We start from the raw sequence: 18,382 nt of genomic DNA, 5'->3' as shown, positions 1-18,382 counted from the left end.
CTGGGACTCACTTAGTGCTCAGGGCTTAGACAGGGCAGAGTTTGTAAGGAGCATCCAGTAGGGCTTCTTAAAACAATATGTAGACAATCCAACTAGGGAAGGGGCTGTACTGGACCTGGTATTGGGGAATGAGCCCGGCCAGGTGGTAGAAGTTTCAGTTGGGGAGCATTTCGGGAACAGTGACCACAATTCAGTAAGTTTTAAAGTGCTGGTGGACAAGGATAAGAGTGGTCCTCGGGTGAATGTGCTAATTGGGGGAAGGCTAATTATAACAATATTAGGCGGGAACTGAGGAACCTAGATTGGGGGCGGATGTTTGAGGGTAAATCAACATCTGACATGTGGGAGGCTTTCAAGTGTCAGTTGAAAGAAATTCACGACCGGCATGTTCCTGTGAGGAAGAAGGATAAATACAGCAAATTTCAGGAACCTTGGATAACGAGGGATATTGTAGGCCTCGTCAAACAGAAAAAGGAGGCATTTGTCAGGGCTAGAAGGCTGGGAACAGACGAAGCCTGTGTGGAATATAAGGAAAGTAGGAAGGAGCTTAAGCAAGGAGTCAGGAAGGCTAGAAGGGGTCACGAAAAGTCATTGGCAAATAGGGTTAAGGAAAATCCCAAGGCTTTTTACACGTACATAAAAAGCAAGAGGGTAGCCAGGGAAAGGGTTGGCCCACTGAAGGACAGGCGAGGGAATCTATGTGTGGAGCCAGAGGAAATGGGCGAGGTACTAAATGAATACTTTGCATCAGTATTCACCAAAGAGAAGGAATTGGTGGATGTTGAGTCTGGAGAAGGGTGTGTAGATAGCCTGGGTCACATTGAGATCCAAAAAGACGAGGTGGTGGGCGTCTTGAAAAATATTAAGGTAGATAGTCCCCAGGGCCTGATGGGATCTACCCCAGAATACTGAAGGAGGCTGGAGAGGAAATTGCTGAGGCCTTGACAAAAATCTTTGGATCCTCACTGTCTTCAGGTGATGTCCCGGAGGACTGGAGAATAGCCAATGTTGTTCCTTTGTTTAAGAAGGGTAGCAAGGATAATCCAGTGAACTACTGGCTGGTGAGCCTTACGTCAGTGGTAGGGAAATTACTGGAGAGAATTCTTCGAGACAGGATCTACTCCCATTTGGAAGCAAATGGACGTATTAGTGAGAGGCAGCATGGTTTTGTAAAGGGGAGGTCGTGTCTCACTAACTTGATAGAGTTTTTCAAAAATGTCGCAAAGATGATTGATGCAGGTAGGGCAGTGGATGTTGTCTATATGGACTTCAGTAAGGCCTTTGACAAAGTCCCTCATGGTAGACTGGTACAAACGTGAAGTCACACGGGATCAGGGGTGAGCTGGCAAAATGGATACAGAACTGGCTAGGTTATAGAAGGCAGAGAGTAGCAATGGAAGGGTGCTTTTCTAATTGGAGGGCTGTGACTAGTGGTGTTCCGCAGGGATCAGTGCTGGGACCTTTGCTGTTCGTAGTATATATAAATGATTTGGAGGAATATGTAACTGGTCTGATTAGTAAGTTTGCAGATGACACAAAGGTTGGTGGAATTGCGGATAGCGATGAGGACTGTCAGAGGATACAGCAGGATTTAGATCGTTTGGAGACTTGGGCGGAGAGATGGCAGATGGAGTTTAATCCGGACAAATGTGAGGTAATGCATTTTGGAAGGTCTAATGCAGGTCGGGAATATACAGTGAATGGTAGAACCCTGAAGAGTATTGAAAGTCAGAGAGATCTAGGTGTACAGGCCCACAGGTCACTGAAAGGGGCAACACAGGTGGAGAATGTGGTCAAGAAGGCATATGGCATACTTGGCTTCATTGGCCGGGACATTGAGTATAAGAATTGGCAAGTCATGTTGCAGCTGTATAGAACCTTAGTTAGGCCACACTTGGAGTATAGTGTTCAATTCTGGTCGCCACACTACCAGAAGGGTGAGGAGGCTTTAGAGAGGGTGCAGAAGAGATTTACCAGGATGTTGCCTGGTATGGAGGGCATTAGCTATGAGGAGCAGTTGAATAAACTCGGTTTGTTCTCACTGGATCGACGGAGGTTGAGGGGCGACCTGATAGAGGTCTACAAAATTGAGGGGCATAGACAAAGTGGATAGTCAGAGGCTTTTCCCCAGGGTATTTGGGTCAATTACTAGGGGGCATAGGTTTAAGGTGCGAGGGGCAAGGTTTAGAGGAGATGTACGAGGTAAGTTTTTTACACAGAGGGTAGTGGGTGCCTGGAACTCGCTGCCGGAGGAGGTGGTGGAAGCAGGGACCATAGTGACATTTAAGGGGCATCTTAACAAATACATGAATAGGATGGGAATAGAGGGATACGGACCCCGGAAGTGGAGAAGATTGTAGTTTAGTCGGGCAGCATGGTCGGCACGGGCTTGGAGGGCCGAAGGGCCTGTTCCTGTGCTGTACTTTTCTTTGTTCTTTGTTATTTGTTCTATTCATGTATTTGTCAAGATGCCCCTTAAACGTCACTATCGTCCCTGCTTCCACCACCTCCTCCGGCAGCGAATTCCAGGCACCCACTACCCTCTGTGTAAAAACACTTGCCTCGTACATCTACTCTAAACCTTGCCCCTCACACCTTAAACCTATGCCCCCTAGTAATTGACCCCTCTACCCTGGGAAAAAGTCTCTGATGATCCACTCTGTCTATGCCCCTCATAATCTTGTAGACCTCTATCAGGTCGCCCCTCAACCTCCGTCGTTCCAGTGAGAACAAACCGAGTTCATCCAACATAGAACATAGAACAGTACAGCACAGAATAGGCCCTTCGGCCCTCGATGTTGTGCCGAGCAATGATCACCCTACTCAAACCCACGTATCCACCCTATACCCGTAACCCAACAACTCCCCCCCTTAACCTTACTATTAGGACACTACGGGCAATTTAGCATGGCCAATCCACCTAACCCGCACATCTTTGGACTGTGGGAGGAAACCGGAGCACCCGGAGGAAACCCACGCACACACGGGGAGGATGTGCAGACTCCGCACAGACAGTGACCCAGCCGGGAATTGAACCTGGGACCCTGGAGCTGTGAAGCATTTATGCTAACCACCATGCTACCGTGCTGCCGTGGAACCTCGGTGAAGAGGTGAAGACAGCCGCAGTCCCCACCCAGCTGATAGGCTATCGACCCGAGGATTCAGCGTAAAACATCATTCAAACATTGGCTTTGTTTGTAACCTCTCTTCTCGTTTCATGGATCAGCTCTGCTCTTCTTCATTCCAGATCCCCAAACCTTTCCAAGGGGCGAACCAACCCACCGTGCAGGAGGCTACCATAGAATCCCCTGCTGGAAGTAATGCCAGGGCCGGAACTGCCTTCAGAGAGGCCTCTCTGTACCTCCACCAATGCTGGTAGCCATGCCAACCACTGCACAAACCTGACAACCTCCAACACAGCGTGCCAAAACCACAGCATCTGCTGCAACCAGCTACCAGGCTACACAACCTATACAATGAAGCAAAAGTCATCGATCCACCCAGTCTTCCTCGATCTACAGGAATGCTTCCTCGCAACTGCAAAGAGCTGCCAGACATCCAAAAAGACGAAAGACGAAGGAAAGACACCAACAACCTGAGAAATGCAAGTGTTGTCGACCCAGAAACAATCACGACTGACGACAATCATCGCCAAACCAAGCAGGCCGACCAGGAATGGGGCGCCAATCAGTCAATGGAAGATGTGAATGAAGTCATGCCTCCATCCCAGTGTCACCTCCAAACTACAGCCGAGAATCACAAGAGCCGACCACTCTCTCGATCAGATAGCGACCGACACACGGCTGGCAGGGGTACAAGGCCTCCAGACCCTCCGAATCTCTGATGTCAAGGGCTGGAAGGGGCAGGCTGGCACAGTAAGAGCATTGTTAACGCGTGCGGCAAATGTTTATCGTGGAATAGCAGAGGGTTAGAATAGGTTATAGTCTGAGCAGTAAAATCGCTACACGAGAGTTAGAGTAATGTAATACTTGATAAAAACTGTTACAATGAGACTGACCACAGTACCGCCCACAGAGTAATGGCAGAAGGCACCTGACCCAGACGGAGGCCAGTGTAGAGCTGAGCAGCAATGTGTAAGGTCCCAGTATGGAATCCACTCCATACCTACTGTAAATACCTACATAGTTCAGTTAAATTAATAAAGACTTCCTTGTAACTTATACAGACAGCTTCATAGTATCAAAATAGTATCTTTGAAATGTAGCGACAACAGAACATAACATGCTAACAACAGTAGATTCCATTGGTATCAATCCCAAACTAATCCTACTGCCCCGCTCACTCCCCATAGCCCTGTATCAATCCCCAAACTAATCCCACTGCCCCGCTCACTCCCCATAGCCCTGTATCAATCCCCAAACTAATCCCACTGCCCAACTCTCTCCCCATAGCCCTGTATCAATCCCCAAACTAATCACACTGCCCCGTCCTGTCCCCATAGCCCTGTATCAATCCCCAACTAATCCTACTGCCCCACTCTCTCCCCAGAGCCCTGTATCAATCCCCAAACTAATCCCACTGCCCCGCTCTCTCCCCATAGCCCTGTATCAATCCCAAACTAATCCCACTGCACAACTCACTCCCCATAGCCCTGTATCAATCCCCAAACTAATCCTACTGCCCCGTCCTGTCCCCATAGCCCTGTATCAATCCCCAAACTAATCTCACTGCCCCACTCTCTCCCCATAGCCCTGTATCAATCCCCAAACTAATCCCACTGCCCAACTCACTCCCCATAGCCCTGTATCAATCCCAAACTAATCCCACTGCCCCACGCTCTCTCCCCATAGCCCTGTATCAATCCCAAACTAATCCCACTGCCCAACTCACTCCCCATAGCCCTGTATCAATCCCCAAACTAATCCCACTGCCCTGCTCTCTCCCCATAGCTCTGTATTAATACCCAAACTAATCACACTGCCCCACTCTCTCCCCATAGCCCTGTATCAATATCCAAACTAATCCCACTGCCCAACTCTCTCCCCATAGCCCTGTATCAATACCCAAACTAATCACACTGCCCACTCTCTCCCCATAGCCCTGTATCAATCCCCAAACTAATCCCACTGCCCTACTCTCTCCCCATAGCCCTGTATCAATACCCAAACTAATCCCACTGCCCAACTCTCTCCCCATAGCCCTGTATCAATCCCCAAACTAATCCCACTGCCCAACTCTCTCCCCATAGCTCTGTATCAATACCCAAACTAATCACACTGCCCCACTCTCTCCCCATAGCTCTGTATCAATACCCAAACTAATCCCACTGCCCCACGCTCTCTCCCCATAGCCCTGTATCAATCCCCAAATTAATCCCACTGCCCCACTCTCTCCCCATAGCCCTGTGTCAATCCCAAACTAATCCCACTGCCCAACTCACTCCCCATAGCCCTGTATCAATCCCAAACTAATCCACTGCCCCGCTCTCTCCCCATAGCCCTGTATCAATACCCAACTAACCACACTGCCCCACGCTCTCTCCCCATAGCCCTGTATCAATCCCCAAACTAATCTCACTGCCCCCGTCCTGTCCCCATAGCCCTGTATCAATCCCCAAACTAATCCCACTGCCCCACTCTCTCCCCACAGCCCTGTATCAACCCCAAACTAATCCCACTGCCCCACTCTCTCCCCATAGCCCTGTATCAATCCCAAACTAATCCCACTGCCCCGCTCTCTCACCATAGCCCTGTATCAATCCCCAAACTAATCCCACTGCCCCACTCTCTCCCCATAGCCCTGTATCAAACCCCAAACTAATCCCACTGCCCCACTCTCTCCCCATAGCCCTGTATCAATCCCAAACTAATCCTACTGCCCCGCTCTCTCCCCCATAGCCCTGTATCAATCCCAAACTAATCCCACTGCCCCACTCTCTCCCCATAGCCCAGTATCAATCACCAAACTAATCCCACTGCCCACTCTCTCCCCATAGCCCTGTATCAATCCCAAACTAATCCCACTGCCCCATGCTCTCCCCATAGCCCTGTACCAATCACCAAACTAATCCCACTGCCCCGCTCTCTCCCCATAGACCTGTATCAATACCCAAACTAATCCTACTGCCCCGCTCTCTCCCCATAGCCCTGTATCAATCCCTAAACTAATCCCACTGCCCCGCTCTCTCCCCATAGCCCAGTATCAATCCCCAAACTAATCCCACTGCCCCGCTCTCTCCCCATAGCCCTGTATCAATCCCCAAACTAATCCCACTGCCCCACTCTCCCCCCATAGCCCTATGTCAATCCCAAAACTAATCCCACTGCCCCACTCTCTACCCATAGCCCTGTATCAATCCCGAACTAATCCCACTGCCCCACTCTCTCCCCATAGCCCTGTATCAATCCCCAAACTAATCCCACTGCCCCACTCTCTACCCATAGCCCTGTATCAATCCCAAACTAATCCCACTGTCCCACTCTCTCCCCATAGCCCTGTATCAATCCAAAACTAATCCCACTGCTCCACTCTCTCCCCACAGCCCTGTATCAATCCCCAAACTAACCCCACTGCCCCATCCTCTCCCCATAGCCCTGTATCAATACCCAAACTAATCCCACTGTCCTGCTCTCTCCCCACAGCCCTGTATCAATCCCCAAACTAATCCCACTGCCCCACTCTCTCCCCATAGCCCTGTATCAATTCCCAAACTAATCCCACTGCCCCACTCTCTCCCCACAGCCCTGTATCAATCCCCAAACTAATCCCACTGCCCCACTCTCTCCCCACAGCCCTGTATCAATCCCCAAACTAATCCCACTGCCCCACTCTCTCCCCATAGCCCTGTATCAATCACCAAACTAATCCCACTGCCCCACTCTCTCCCCATAGCTCTGTATCAATCCAAACTAATCCGACTGCCCCGCTCTCTCCCCATAGCCCAGTATCATTCACCAAACTAATCCCACTGCCCCACTCTCTCCCCATAGCTCTGTATCTATCCAAACTAATCCCACTGCCCCACTCTCTCCCCATAGACCTGTATCAATCCAAACTAATCCTACTGCCCCGCTCCCTCCCCATAGTCCAGTATCAATCCCCAAACTAATCCTACTGCCCCGCTCCCTCCCCATAGTCCAGTATCAATCACCAAACTAATCCCACTGCCCCACTATCTCCCATAGCCCTGTATCAATCCCCCAAACTAATCCCACTGCCCCGCTCTCTCCCCATAGCTCTGTATCAATCACCAAACTAATCCCACTGCTCCACACTCACCCCATAGCCCTGTATCAATCCCAAACTAATCCCACTGCCCCACTCTCTCCCCATAGCCCTGTGTCAATCCCCAAACTAATCCCACTGCCCCGCCTCCTCTCCCCATAGCCCTGTATCAATCCCGAACTAATCCCACTGCCCCACTCTCTCCCCATAGCCCTGTATCAATCCCCAAACTAATCCCACTGCCCCGCTTTCTCCCCATAGCCCTGTGTCAATCCCCAAACTAATCCCACTGCCCCGCTCTCTCCCCATAGCTCTGTATCAATCACCAAACTAATCCCACTGCCCCGCTCCCTCCCCATAGCTCTGTATCAATCCCAAACTAATCCCACTGCCCCACTCTCTCCCCATAGCCCTGTGTCAATCCCCAAACTAATCCCACTGTCCCGCTCTCTCCCCATAGCCCTGTATCAATCCCCAAACTAATCCCACTGCCCCACTCTCTCCCCATAGCCCTGTGTCAATCCCCAAACTAATCCCACTGCCCCACTCTCTCCCCATAGCCCTGTATCAATCCCCAAACTAATCCCACTGCTCCACACTCACCCCATAGCCCTGTATCAATCCCCAAACTAATCCCACTGCCCCACTCTCTCCCCATAGCCCTGTGTCAAACCACAAACTAATCCCATTGATCTACACTCACCCCATAGCCCTGTATCAATCCCAAACTGATCCCACTGCCCCACACTCTCCCTGTAGCTCTGTGTCTTACTCCACTGTCAATTTTTATTCAATATGCAACAGGGGCTGGTTTAGCACAGGGCTAAATCGCTGGCTTTTAAAGCAGACCAAGGCAGGCCAGCTGTACTGTTCAATTCCCGTACCAGCCTCCCCGAACTGCCCCGCTCTCTCCCCACAGCCCTGTATCAATCCCCAAACTAATCCCACTGCCCCACTCTCTCCCCACAGCCCTGTATCAATCCCCAAACTAATCCCACTGCCCCGCTCTCTCCCCACAGCCCTGTATCAATCCCCAGACTAATCCCACTGCCCACTCTCTCCCCATAGCCCTGTACCAACCCCTAAACTAATCCTCCCCATAGCCCTATGTCAATCCCCAAACTAATCCCACTAATCCCGCTCTCTCCCCACAGCCCTGTATCAATCCCCAAACTAATCCCACTGCCCCACTCTCTCCCCATAGCCCTGTATCAATCCCAAACTAATCCCACTGCCCCGCTCTCCCCATAGCCCTGTATCAATCCAAACTAATCCCACTGCCCCATTCTATCCCCATAGCCCTGTATCAATCCCAAACTAACCCCACTGCCCCACTCTCTCCCCATAGCCCTGGATCAATCCCAAACTAATCCCACTGCCCCACTCTCTCCCCATAGCCCTGTACCAACCCCTAACTAATCCTCCCCATAGCCCTGTATCAATACCCAAACTAATCACACTGCCCACTCTCTCCCCATAGCCCTGTATCAATCCCCAAACTAATCCCACTGCCCTACTCTCTCCCCATAGCCCTGTTCAATACCCAAACTAATCCCACTGCCCAACTCTCTCCCCATAGCCTGTATCAATCCCCAAACTAATCCCACTGCCCAACTCTCTCCCCATAGCTCTGTATCAATACCCAAACTAATCACACTGCCCCACTCTCTCCCCATAGCTCTGTATCAATACCCAAACTAATCCCACTGCCCACGCTCTCTCCCCATAGCCCTGTATCAATCCCCAAACTAATCCCACTGCCCCACTCTCTCCCCATAGCCCTGTGTCAATCCCAAACTAATCCCACTGCCCAACTCACTCCCCATAGCCCTGTATCAATCCCAAACTAATCCCACTGCCCCGCTCTCTCCCATAGCCCTGTATCAATACCCAAACTAACCACACTGCCCCACGCTCTCTCCCCATAGCCCTGTATCAATCCCCAAACTAATCTCACTGCCCCGTCCTGTCCCCATAGCCCTGTATCAATCCCCAAACTAATCTCACTGCCCCACTCTCTCCCCACAGCCCTGTATCAAACCCCAAACTAATCCCACTGCCCCACTCTCTCCCCATAGCCCTGTATCAATCCCAAACTAATCCCACTGCCCCGCTCTCTCACCATAGCCCTGTATCAATCCCCAAACTAATCCCACTGCCCCACTCTCTCCCCATAGCCCTGTATCAAACCCCAAACTAATCCCACTGCCCCACTCTCTCCCCATAGCCCTGTATCAATCCCAAACTAATCCTACTGCCCCGCTCTCTCCCCATAGCCCTGTATCAATCCAAACTAATCCCACTGCCCCACTCTCTCCCATAGCCCAGTATCAATCACCAAACTAATCCCACTGCCCCACTCTCTCCCCATAGCCCTGTATCAATCCCAAACTAATCCCACTGCCCATGCTCTCCCCATAGCCCTGTACCAATCACCAAACTAATCCCACTGTCCCGCTCTCTCCCCATAGACCTGTATCAATACCCAAACTAATCCTACTGCCCCGCTCTCTACCCCATAGCCCTGTATCAATCCCTAAACTAATCCCACTGCACCGCTCTCTCCCCATAGCCCAGTATCAATCCCCAAACTAATCCCACTGCCCCGCTCTCTCCCCATAGCCCTGTATCAATCCCCAAACTAATCCCACTGCCCCACTCTCCCCCCATAGCCCTATGTTCAATCCCAAAACTAATCCCACTGCCCCACTCTCTCCCCATAGCCCTGTATCAATCCCGAACTAATCCCACTGCCCCACTCTCTCCCCATAGCCCTGTATCAATCCCCAAACTAATCCACTGCCCCACTCTCTACCCATAGCCCTGTATCAATCCCAAACTAATCCCACTGTCCCACTCTCTCCCCATAGCCCTGTATCAATCCAAAACTAATCCACTGATCCCACTCTCTCCCCATAGCCCTGTATCAATCCCCAAACTAACCCACTGCCCCATCCTCTCCCCATAGCCCTGTATCAATACCCAAACTAATCCCACTGTCCTGCTCTCTCCCCACAGCCCTGTATCAATCCCCAAACTAATCCCACTGCCCCACTCTCTCCCCATAGCCCAGTATCAATCACCAAACTAATCCCACTGCCCCACTCTCTCCCATAGCTCTGTATCAATCCAAACTAATCCCACTGCCCCGCTCTCTCCCCATAGCCCAGTATCATTCACCAAACTAATCCCACTGCCCCACTCTCTCCCCATAGCTCTGTATCTATCCAAACTAATCCCACTGCCCCACTCTCTCCCCATAGACCTGTATCAATCCAAACTAATCCTACTGCCCCGCTCCCTCCCCATAGTCCAGTATCAATCACCAAACTAATCCCACTGCCCCACTATCTCCCCATAGCCCTGTATCAATCCCCAAACTAATCCCACTGCCCCGCTCTCTCCCCATAGCTCTGTATCAATCACCAAACTAATCCCACTGCTCCACACTCACCCCATAGCCCTGTATCAATCCCAAACTAATCCCACTGCCCCACTCTCTCCCCATAGCCCTGTGTCAATCCCCAAACTAATCCCACTGCCCCACTCTCTCCCCATAGCCCTGTATCAATCCCAAACTAATCCCACTGCCCCACTCTCTCCCCATAGCCCTGTATCAATCCCCAAACTAATCCCACTGCTCCACACTCACCCCATAGCCCTGTATCAATCCCCAAACTAATCCCATTGATCTACACTCACCCCATAGCCCTGTATCAATCCCAAACTGATCCCACTGCCCCACACTCTCCCTGTAGCTCTGTGTCTTACTCCACTGTCAATTTTTATTCAATATGCAACAGGGGCTGGTTTAGCACAGGGCTAAATCGCTGGCTTTTAAAGCAGACCAAGGCAGGCCAGCTGTACTGTTCAATTCCCGTACCAGCCTCCCCGAACTGCCCCGCTCTCTCCCCACAGCCCTGTATCAATCCCCAAACTAATCCCGCTGCCCCACTCTCTCCCCATAGCCCTGTATCAATCCCCAAACTAATCCCACTGCCCACTCTCTCCCCATAGCCCTGTATCAATCCCAAACTAATCCCACTGCCCCACTCTCTCCCCACAGCCCTGTATCAATCCCCAGACTAATCCCACTGCCCCACTCTCTCCCCATAGCCCTGTACCAACCCCTAAACTAATCCTCCCCATAGCCCTATGTCAATCCCCAAACTAATCCCACTAATCCCGCTCTCTCCCCACAGCCCTGTATCAATCCCCAAACTAATCCCACTGCCCCACTCTCTCCCCATAGCCCTGTATCAATCCCAAACTAATCCCACTGCCCCGCTTCTCCCCATAGCCCTGTATCCAATCCAAACTAATCCCACTGCCCCATTCTATCCCCATAGCCCTGTATCAATCCCAAACTAACCCCACTGCCCCACTCTCTCCCCATAGCCCTGTATCAATCCCAAACTAATCCCACTGCCCCACTCTCCCCCCATAGCCCTGTACCAACCCCTAAACTAATCCTCCCCATAGCCCTATGTCAATCCCCAAACTAATCCCACTAATCCCGCTCTCTCCCCACAGCCCTGTATCAATCCCCAAACTAATCCCACTGCCCCACTCTCTCCCCATAGCCCTGTATCAATCCCAAACTAATCCCACTGCCCCCGCTCTCCCCATAGCCCTGTATCAATCCAAACTATCCCACTGCCCCATTCTATCCCCATAGCCCTGTATCAATCCCAAACTAACCCCACTGCCCCACTCTCTCCCCATAGCCCTGTATCAATCCCAAACTAATCTCACTGCCCCGCTCTCTCCCCATAGCCCTGTATCAATCTCCAAACTAATCCCACTGCCCCACTCTCTCCCCATAGCCCTGTATCAATTCCCAAACTAATCCCACTGCCCCACTCTCTCCCCATAGCCCTGTATCAATCCCCAAACTAATCCCACTGCCCCACTCTCTCCCCATAGCCCTGTATCAATCCCCAAATTGAGAGGCGCCGGAATGTGGCGACTAGGGTCTTTTCACAGTAACTTCATTTGAAGCCTACTTGTGACAATAAGCGATTTTCATTTCATTCATTTTCAGTTCATTGTTTTCATATTCCCTTCAATGGTAGAATTGTCTTTGCCTGATCCATTCCCCACGACAAAACATTTCCCGCTCCAGCAACCACTCATTGTCTCAAACGCGAGGATTTTGCCCTTGTCCCAAATTATCCAGTCATTGCCCTTTTTGTCCGAACTGTCAGTGTGGGCTTCAGGTGCCAGGTTTGCCCCTCCCAGCAGTGACTCCAATCAGTAAAGTACGTCACTGGCTGGAAAGCACTTTGGGACATCAGGAGGGGATGAAACATACTACATACCACCTGTCACCAAGGGGGTTCGTGCTCCACTCTGGAAGCCCTGTCAGTTCCAACTCTATAGATAGTTCATCAGGAAGGATACGAGGACAGTTTTCAGTCTCTTCCTGGGGGTCTGGGCGCACAGAGGACAACCTGAAGGCAATCAGGCTCATGATATCTATCAACAATTTACAACCTGCCGGAATTCACCCACCTCCTGCCAGTCCCTCATATCCAAAGATACACTGATAATATAACAACATAACATAAGAACTAGGAGCAGGAGTAGGCCATCTGGCCCCTTGAGCCTGCTCCGCCATTCAATGAGATCATTTTATCTTCAAAAAACTATCTATTTTTATCTTGAAAACATTTAATGAAGGAGCCTCAACTGCGTCACTGGGCAAGGAATTCCATAGATTCACAACCCCTTTGGGTGAAGAAGTTCCTCCTAAACTCAGTCCTAAATCTACTTCCCCTTATTTGAAAATGAAAAATGAAAATCGCTTATTGTCACAAGTTGGCTTCAAATTAAGTTACTGTGAAAAGCCCCTAGTCGCCACATTCCGGCGCCTGTTCGGGGAGGCTGGTACGGGAATTGAACCGTGCTGCTGGCCTGCCTTGGTTGGCTTTGAAAGCCAGCGATTTAGCCCAGTGTGCTAAACCAGCCCCTTTTGAGGCTAGATCGAAAATCATTTGAAAGCTCACTGCTAATACAGAAAGCAACATCTTTATATTGATGCCACATGATTCAATTAAATAGAAAGCTCATAGCCTGATACAGTTTAAAGTGGCGCACAGGGTGCATATGACTCGGCCGAGAATGAGTGGGTTCTTTCAGGGGGTAGCAGATGAGTGTGAGAGGTGTGGGTGGGGGTCAGTGAATCACATGCACAAGTTTTGGTGTTGTGAAAAATTGGGAAGATTCTGGGCGGGAGTGTTCGTGGTCTTAGCCAGGATAGTGGAGGAGGGAGTGGACCCGGACCCTTTGGTGGCGATATTTGGGGTTTCAGAGAAGCCGGAGCTCATGGAGAGGAGGAAGGCCGATGTCTTGGCCTTCGTCTCTCTGATTGCACGGTGACGAATTTTGCTGGAGTGGCGGTCGGCATAGCCACCGGGGGTAGCAGCTTGGTTGGGTGACCTGTATGACTTCCTGCGGTTAGAGAAGATAAAGTATGAGCTAAGGGGCTCAGCAGGGGGGGTTTGAGGAAAGGTGGGGGGATGTTTGTGACCGTGTTTGAGGGGCTGTTCCTCACAGGGGACGGGGGGGGGGGGGTTTAAAAATAGAAAAAATCTGTACAGACTGTATAATTGATTGTAGAGAAGCATGTTCCCCGGGGTGTTTGTTTGCTGTAACCTGTTTTGATACATGTTTATAATAAAATACATTTTTTTAAAAATAGAAAGCTCATAAAATGATGCCTTTGAACAATCATCTTTTCCCTATTCCTCTCATTGCTTCACATTAGCTGGTACCTAAATTCAGTGCTGTGATATTAGAATTTAGAATTTAGAACAGTACAGCACAGAACAGGCCCTTCGGCCCTCGATGTTGTGCCGAGCAATGATCACCCCACTCAAACTCGAATCCACCCTATACCCGTAACCCAACAACCCCCCCCTTAACCTTACTTTTTAGGACACTACGGGCAATTTAGCATGGTCAATCCACCTACCCCGCACATCTTTGGACTGTGGGAGGAAACCGGAGCACCCGGAGGAAACCCACGCACACACGGGGAGGACGTGCAGACTCCGCACAGACAGTGACCCAGCCGGGAACCGAACCTGGGACCCTGGAGCTGTGAAGCATTGATGCTAACCACTATGCTACCGTGCTGCCCCCAAATTATGGCACCTGCTCCGAAATTTGGACCATAACACCAATCGATACTTGTTTCCATCTCAGGGCTGCGAGGATTAGTCCATTAGGAGATTACTAACTAATGTGTCTATTGGGAGTCACAGAGAGGTAATTAGAAGGAACTGCTGATAAACAAATGGATCTCGAAAGGTTTATGTAAGTCTAGCTCGAACATTTTCCCACCTCTGGCTCATGTATTCGGTATAACATTATTGAGTAGGGCACTGGCCATTTCTTTTATTTTAATTTAGAGTACCCAATTCATTTTTTCCAATCAAGGGGCAATTTAGCATGGCCAATCCACCTACCTAGCACATAGAACATAGAACATAGAACAGTGCAGATCTTTTGGATTGTGGGGGCGAAACCCACGCAGACACGGGGAGAATGTGCAAACTCCACACGGACAGTGACCCAGAGCCGGGGTCGAACTTGGAACCTTGGCGCTGTGAGGCAGCAGTGCTAACCACTGCGCCACCGTGCTGCCCGAGTCCATTTCTACTTACAGCCCAATTTGCATGCCATTTAAGTGACTGTATCTGTACTGAAAGGACTAAAGTGACTAAAGGTGCACTGGCACCATCAGAAGAAGACACCATCAGACTGACCCTCCACATCAACATTGCAACTCTGTTTCCAAAGTGGTTACGAAGCAGTTCATAGGATAATACAGCACACAAGCAGGCTTTCAACCTTCATGTCTCTTTGACACAGCTATCCATATAGTTCCATATAGTTCATATCAAAGCTCCAAAACCTAGGACTTGGCTCTCCACTCTGCAACTGGATCCTTGACTTTCTGACCAACAGACCACAGTCAGTAAGAATGAACACCAACACCTCCTCCACAATAGTCCTCAATACCGGTGCCCCGCAAGGCTGCGTACTTAGCCCCCTACTCTACTCCCTGTACACACACGACTGCGTGGCAAAACTTGGTTCCAACTCCATCTACAAGTTTGCTGACGATACGACCATAGTGGGCCTGATCTCGAATAACGACGAGTCCGAATACAGGAGGGAGATAGAGAACCTAGTGGAGTGGTGTAACGACAACAATCTCTCCCTCAATGCCGGCAAAACTAAAGTCATTGACTTCAGGAAGCAAAGTACTGTAGACACCCCTGTCAGCATCAACGGGGCCGAGGTGGAGATGGTTAGCAGTTTCAAATTCCTAGGGGTACATATCTCCAAAACTCTGTCCTGGTCCACTCACATCTACGCTATCACCAAGAAAGCACAACAGCGCCTATACTTCCTCAGGAAACTAAGGAAATTCGGCATGTCCACATTAACCCTTACCAACTTTTACAGATGCACTATAGAAAGCATCCTATCGGGCTGCATCACAGCCTGGTATGGCAACTGCTCGGCCCAGGACCGCAAGGAACTTCAGAGAGTCGTGAATACCGCCCAGTCCATCACACGAACCTGCCTCCCATCCATGGACTCCATCTACACCTCCCGCTGCCGGGGGAAAGCGGGCAGCATAATCAAGGATCCCTCCCACCCGGCTTACTCACTTTTCCAACTTCTTCCATCGGGCAGGAGATACAGAAGTCTGAGAACACGCACGAACAGACTCAAAAACAGCTTCTTCCCCACTGTCACCAGACTCCTAAATGACCCTCTTATTGACTGACCTCATTAACACTACACCCTGTCTGCTTCATCCGATGCCAATGCTAATGTAGTTACATTGCATATCTTGTGTTGCCCTATTATGTATTCTCATGTATTTTCTTGAATTTTGTTTAATTCCCTTTTCTTCCATGTACTGAATGATCTGTGAGCTGCTTGCAGAAAAATACTTTTCACTGTACCTCGGTACACGTGACAATAAACAAATCCAATCCAATCCTCACTCTCCTTCTCTTTCCCCATCGCGCTGCTAATGCTCTCTCTGTTGGTGTTCATCCAATTTCAATCTGCTTCTCATGTGTTTATCCAGCTTTCCCTTCAATGCATCTGTTAGTCATCTCAACCACTCCCTGTGGAACTGAACACCACATCCTCACCACTCTCTCAGTAATCCTAACCAGTTTCTTCAGATAATTCTCACCCCCGATCCCATCCTGGTAAATCTCGTCTGCACCCTCTCCAAAGTCTTGCCATCCTTCCTCTTGGATTTGGGTTTAATATTTTGCCTAAATATCGCTCCTCTCCCTCCCTCCTGCCAAGGTCCTGGCTTGAGGGCCAGGTGGGACCCCTCCCTTTCTCCAGTGTTGCCAGAAAAGATGAATAATCTTTATTCATGATCAGAGCTTTACACTGACCTTGCAAAATTGCCCCTAAATTAAACAGAGGTAAGATAATGATTTGTCAGATATGCATTAACGTTCTAACTGCTTGTTGTACTGTAGTTCATAATGCAATTTTTATGATGATTGATCTTTGGAGTATTGTATCCTTATCTCAGCCAAGGAGCGATAAAAATGCTGGCGCCCTGAGAAAGTGCTGACAGAATATCAAGCGGACCATGTGTGCACAGTGATAAGAGAACTCTGCTAGTTTCATTAATACTCATGGAAGCATCCTAATTTCATTTCATGACAGATAGTGGTTTTGCAAAGTTCTGTGTACTGTACAAGGAAAGGTTTGCAGCTACCCATGCTAACAGCCAGCATTGGCATCTTTGTGTATCCTGTGAAATCAGCATTATAATGTTAGTACTAAATATGACATGATGACCTGAATGCACTTTAGACTTGTACATTGGTACAATTCAAGGGAATTGGATAGATGCTTGAAGAGGAAAAATATGCAGGGATAGGGGGCGAGGGAGGGGAGCAGTGGGGGAGTAGGGACTGGCCCTGTCAAACAGCCAACACAGTCCAATGCAAGTTAGGTGGATTGGCCATGTTAAATTGCCCCTGAGCGGCACGGTGGCGCAGTGGTTAGCACTGCTGCCTCACGCCACCAAGGAACAGGGTTCAATCCCAGCCCCGGATCACTGTCCTTGTGGACTTTGCACATTCAACCCAAAGATGTGCAGGGTAGGTGGATTGGCCAGGCTAAACTGCCCCTTAATTGGAAAAAATGAATTGGGTACTCTACATTTATTTTTAAAATAGAAAAGAAATTGCCCCTTAGGTGTGCAAAGACGTGGTTAGGTGGGGTTGATGGATTGGGTGGGGAGTGGACTTAGGTGGGGAGCTCTTTCAGGGGTTTGATCCAGACTCGATGGGCTGAATGGCCTCCTTCTGCACTGTAGGGTGTCTATGATGGACCAAATGGCTTCCTTTTGTGCTGTATCGTTGTGAAATCCCAGGACTTGTAAACAGCAGTCATCCTTTTCTTGAGAGCCAGGGTTACACAGGGAATTAATGCAAATCTGCCCCAAGCTCGTTTTCAGAATATGGAAAGGGGATGGTAGCTCTTTGTGGGCGGTAAGGTTGTCCAGACTGCCGAAGTTCAGACAAGGACACCTAGTCACCAGAAAACTTACAGCGACCAGTGAAGAAAGTGCCACATACTGCATCAGTAATCACACCGTGCAGTCATGAAATCAATCATTCGTCATACAAGGAAGTGAAATTGATCTGTAAATCCCCAAAATAGGCTGAATGCATATTTTTAAATAAAGCTAGCCAGAATTTTGATTTACCAGAAAAACAATGCCATTTAGTGAAGGATCCTGCTATTTTAACCCAGGTGCATAGATTTCCTTGACTTACCTTCACTGCAATGTGTGTATTTCTGTTTGGTGAGCAGTGGAAAGTTGTCTTGGCGAGCGGCTTCACAAAGTGTCCAGCAATGTCCTCCTCTGTGTGTGTGTGGTCGCCTCTCCCTTGTTGGGTGTCAGGAGCCTGTGGACATTCCTCCTCCTCTTGCTGAAATGCTGCTCTCGCTTGAGAAGGCAGTTAACGGCTCCCTCTACACATCCCCAACGTCACCACCTCCACCTCCCCTCCAGGAGCCAGTATTTAAACTCCGACTAAAAATATACCGTTCAAAGGGCAGTTCCATAACTGACGGCATCACCATACACTGGAAGCAACAACGTCTTAAAGGATGTGGGAGGAATGCATGT

General features: G+C 49.7%; 1 protein-coding gene across 1 annotated transcript in view; it reads left to right on the top strand.

The window, feature by feature from the left end:
* Positions 1–3,523: 3,523 nt before the first annotated feature.
* LOC119958077 (unconventional myosin-Ib-like) overlaps positions 3,524–18,382 on the top strand; it is a 99,126-nt gene continuing 84,267 nt past the window's right edge. Inside the window, 1 exon segment of the mRNA XM_038786303.1 lies at positions 3,524–3,812. Within this exon segment, the coding sequence (XP_038642231.1) occupies positions 3,524–3,812 (289 nt within the window).

The sequence above is a fragment of the Scyliorhinus canicula genome, chromosome 28 (assembly GCF_902713615.1).
Source record: "Scyliorhinus canicula chromosome 28, sScyCan1.1, whole genome shotgun sequence".
Lineage (NCBI taxonomy): Eukaryota > Metazoa > Chordata > Chondrichthyes > Carcharhiniformes > Scyliorhinidae > Scyliorhinus > Scyliorhinus canicula.
The sequence above is the reverse complement of the archived record's forward strand: the minus strand, read 5'-3'. Positions and strand labels throughout refer to the sequence as shown.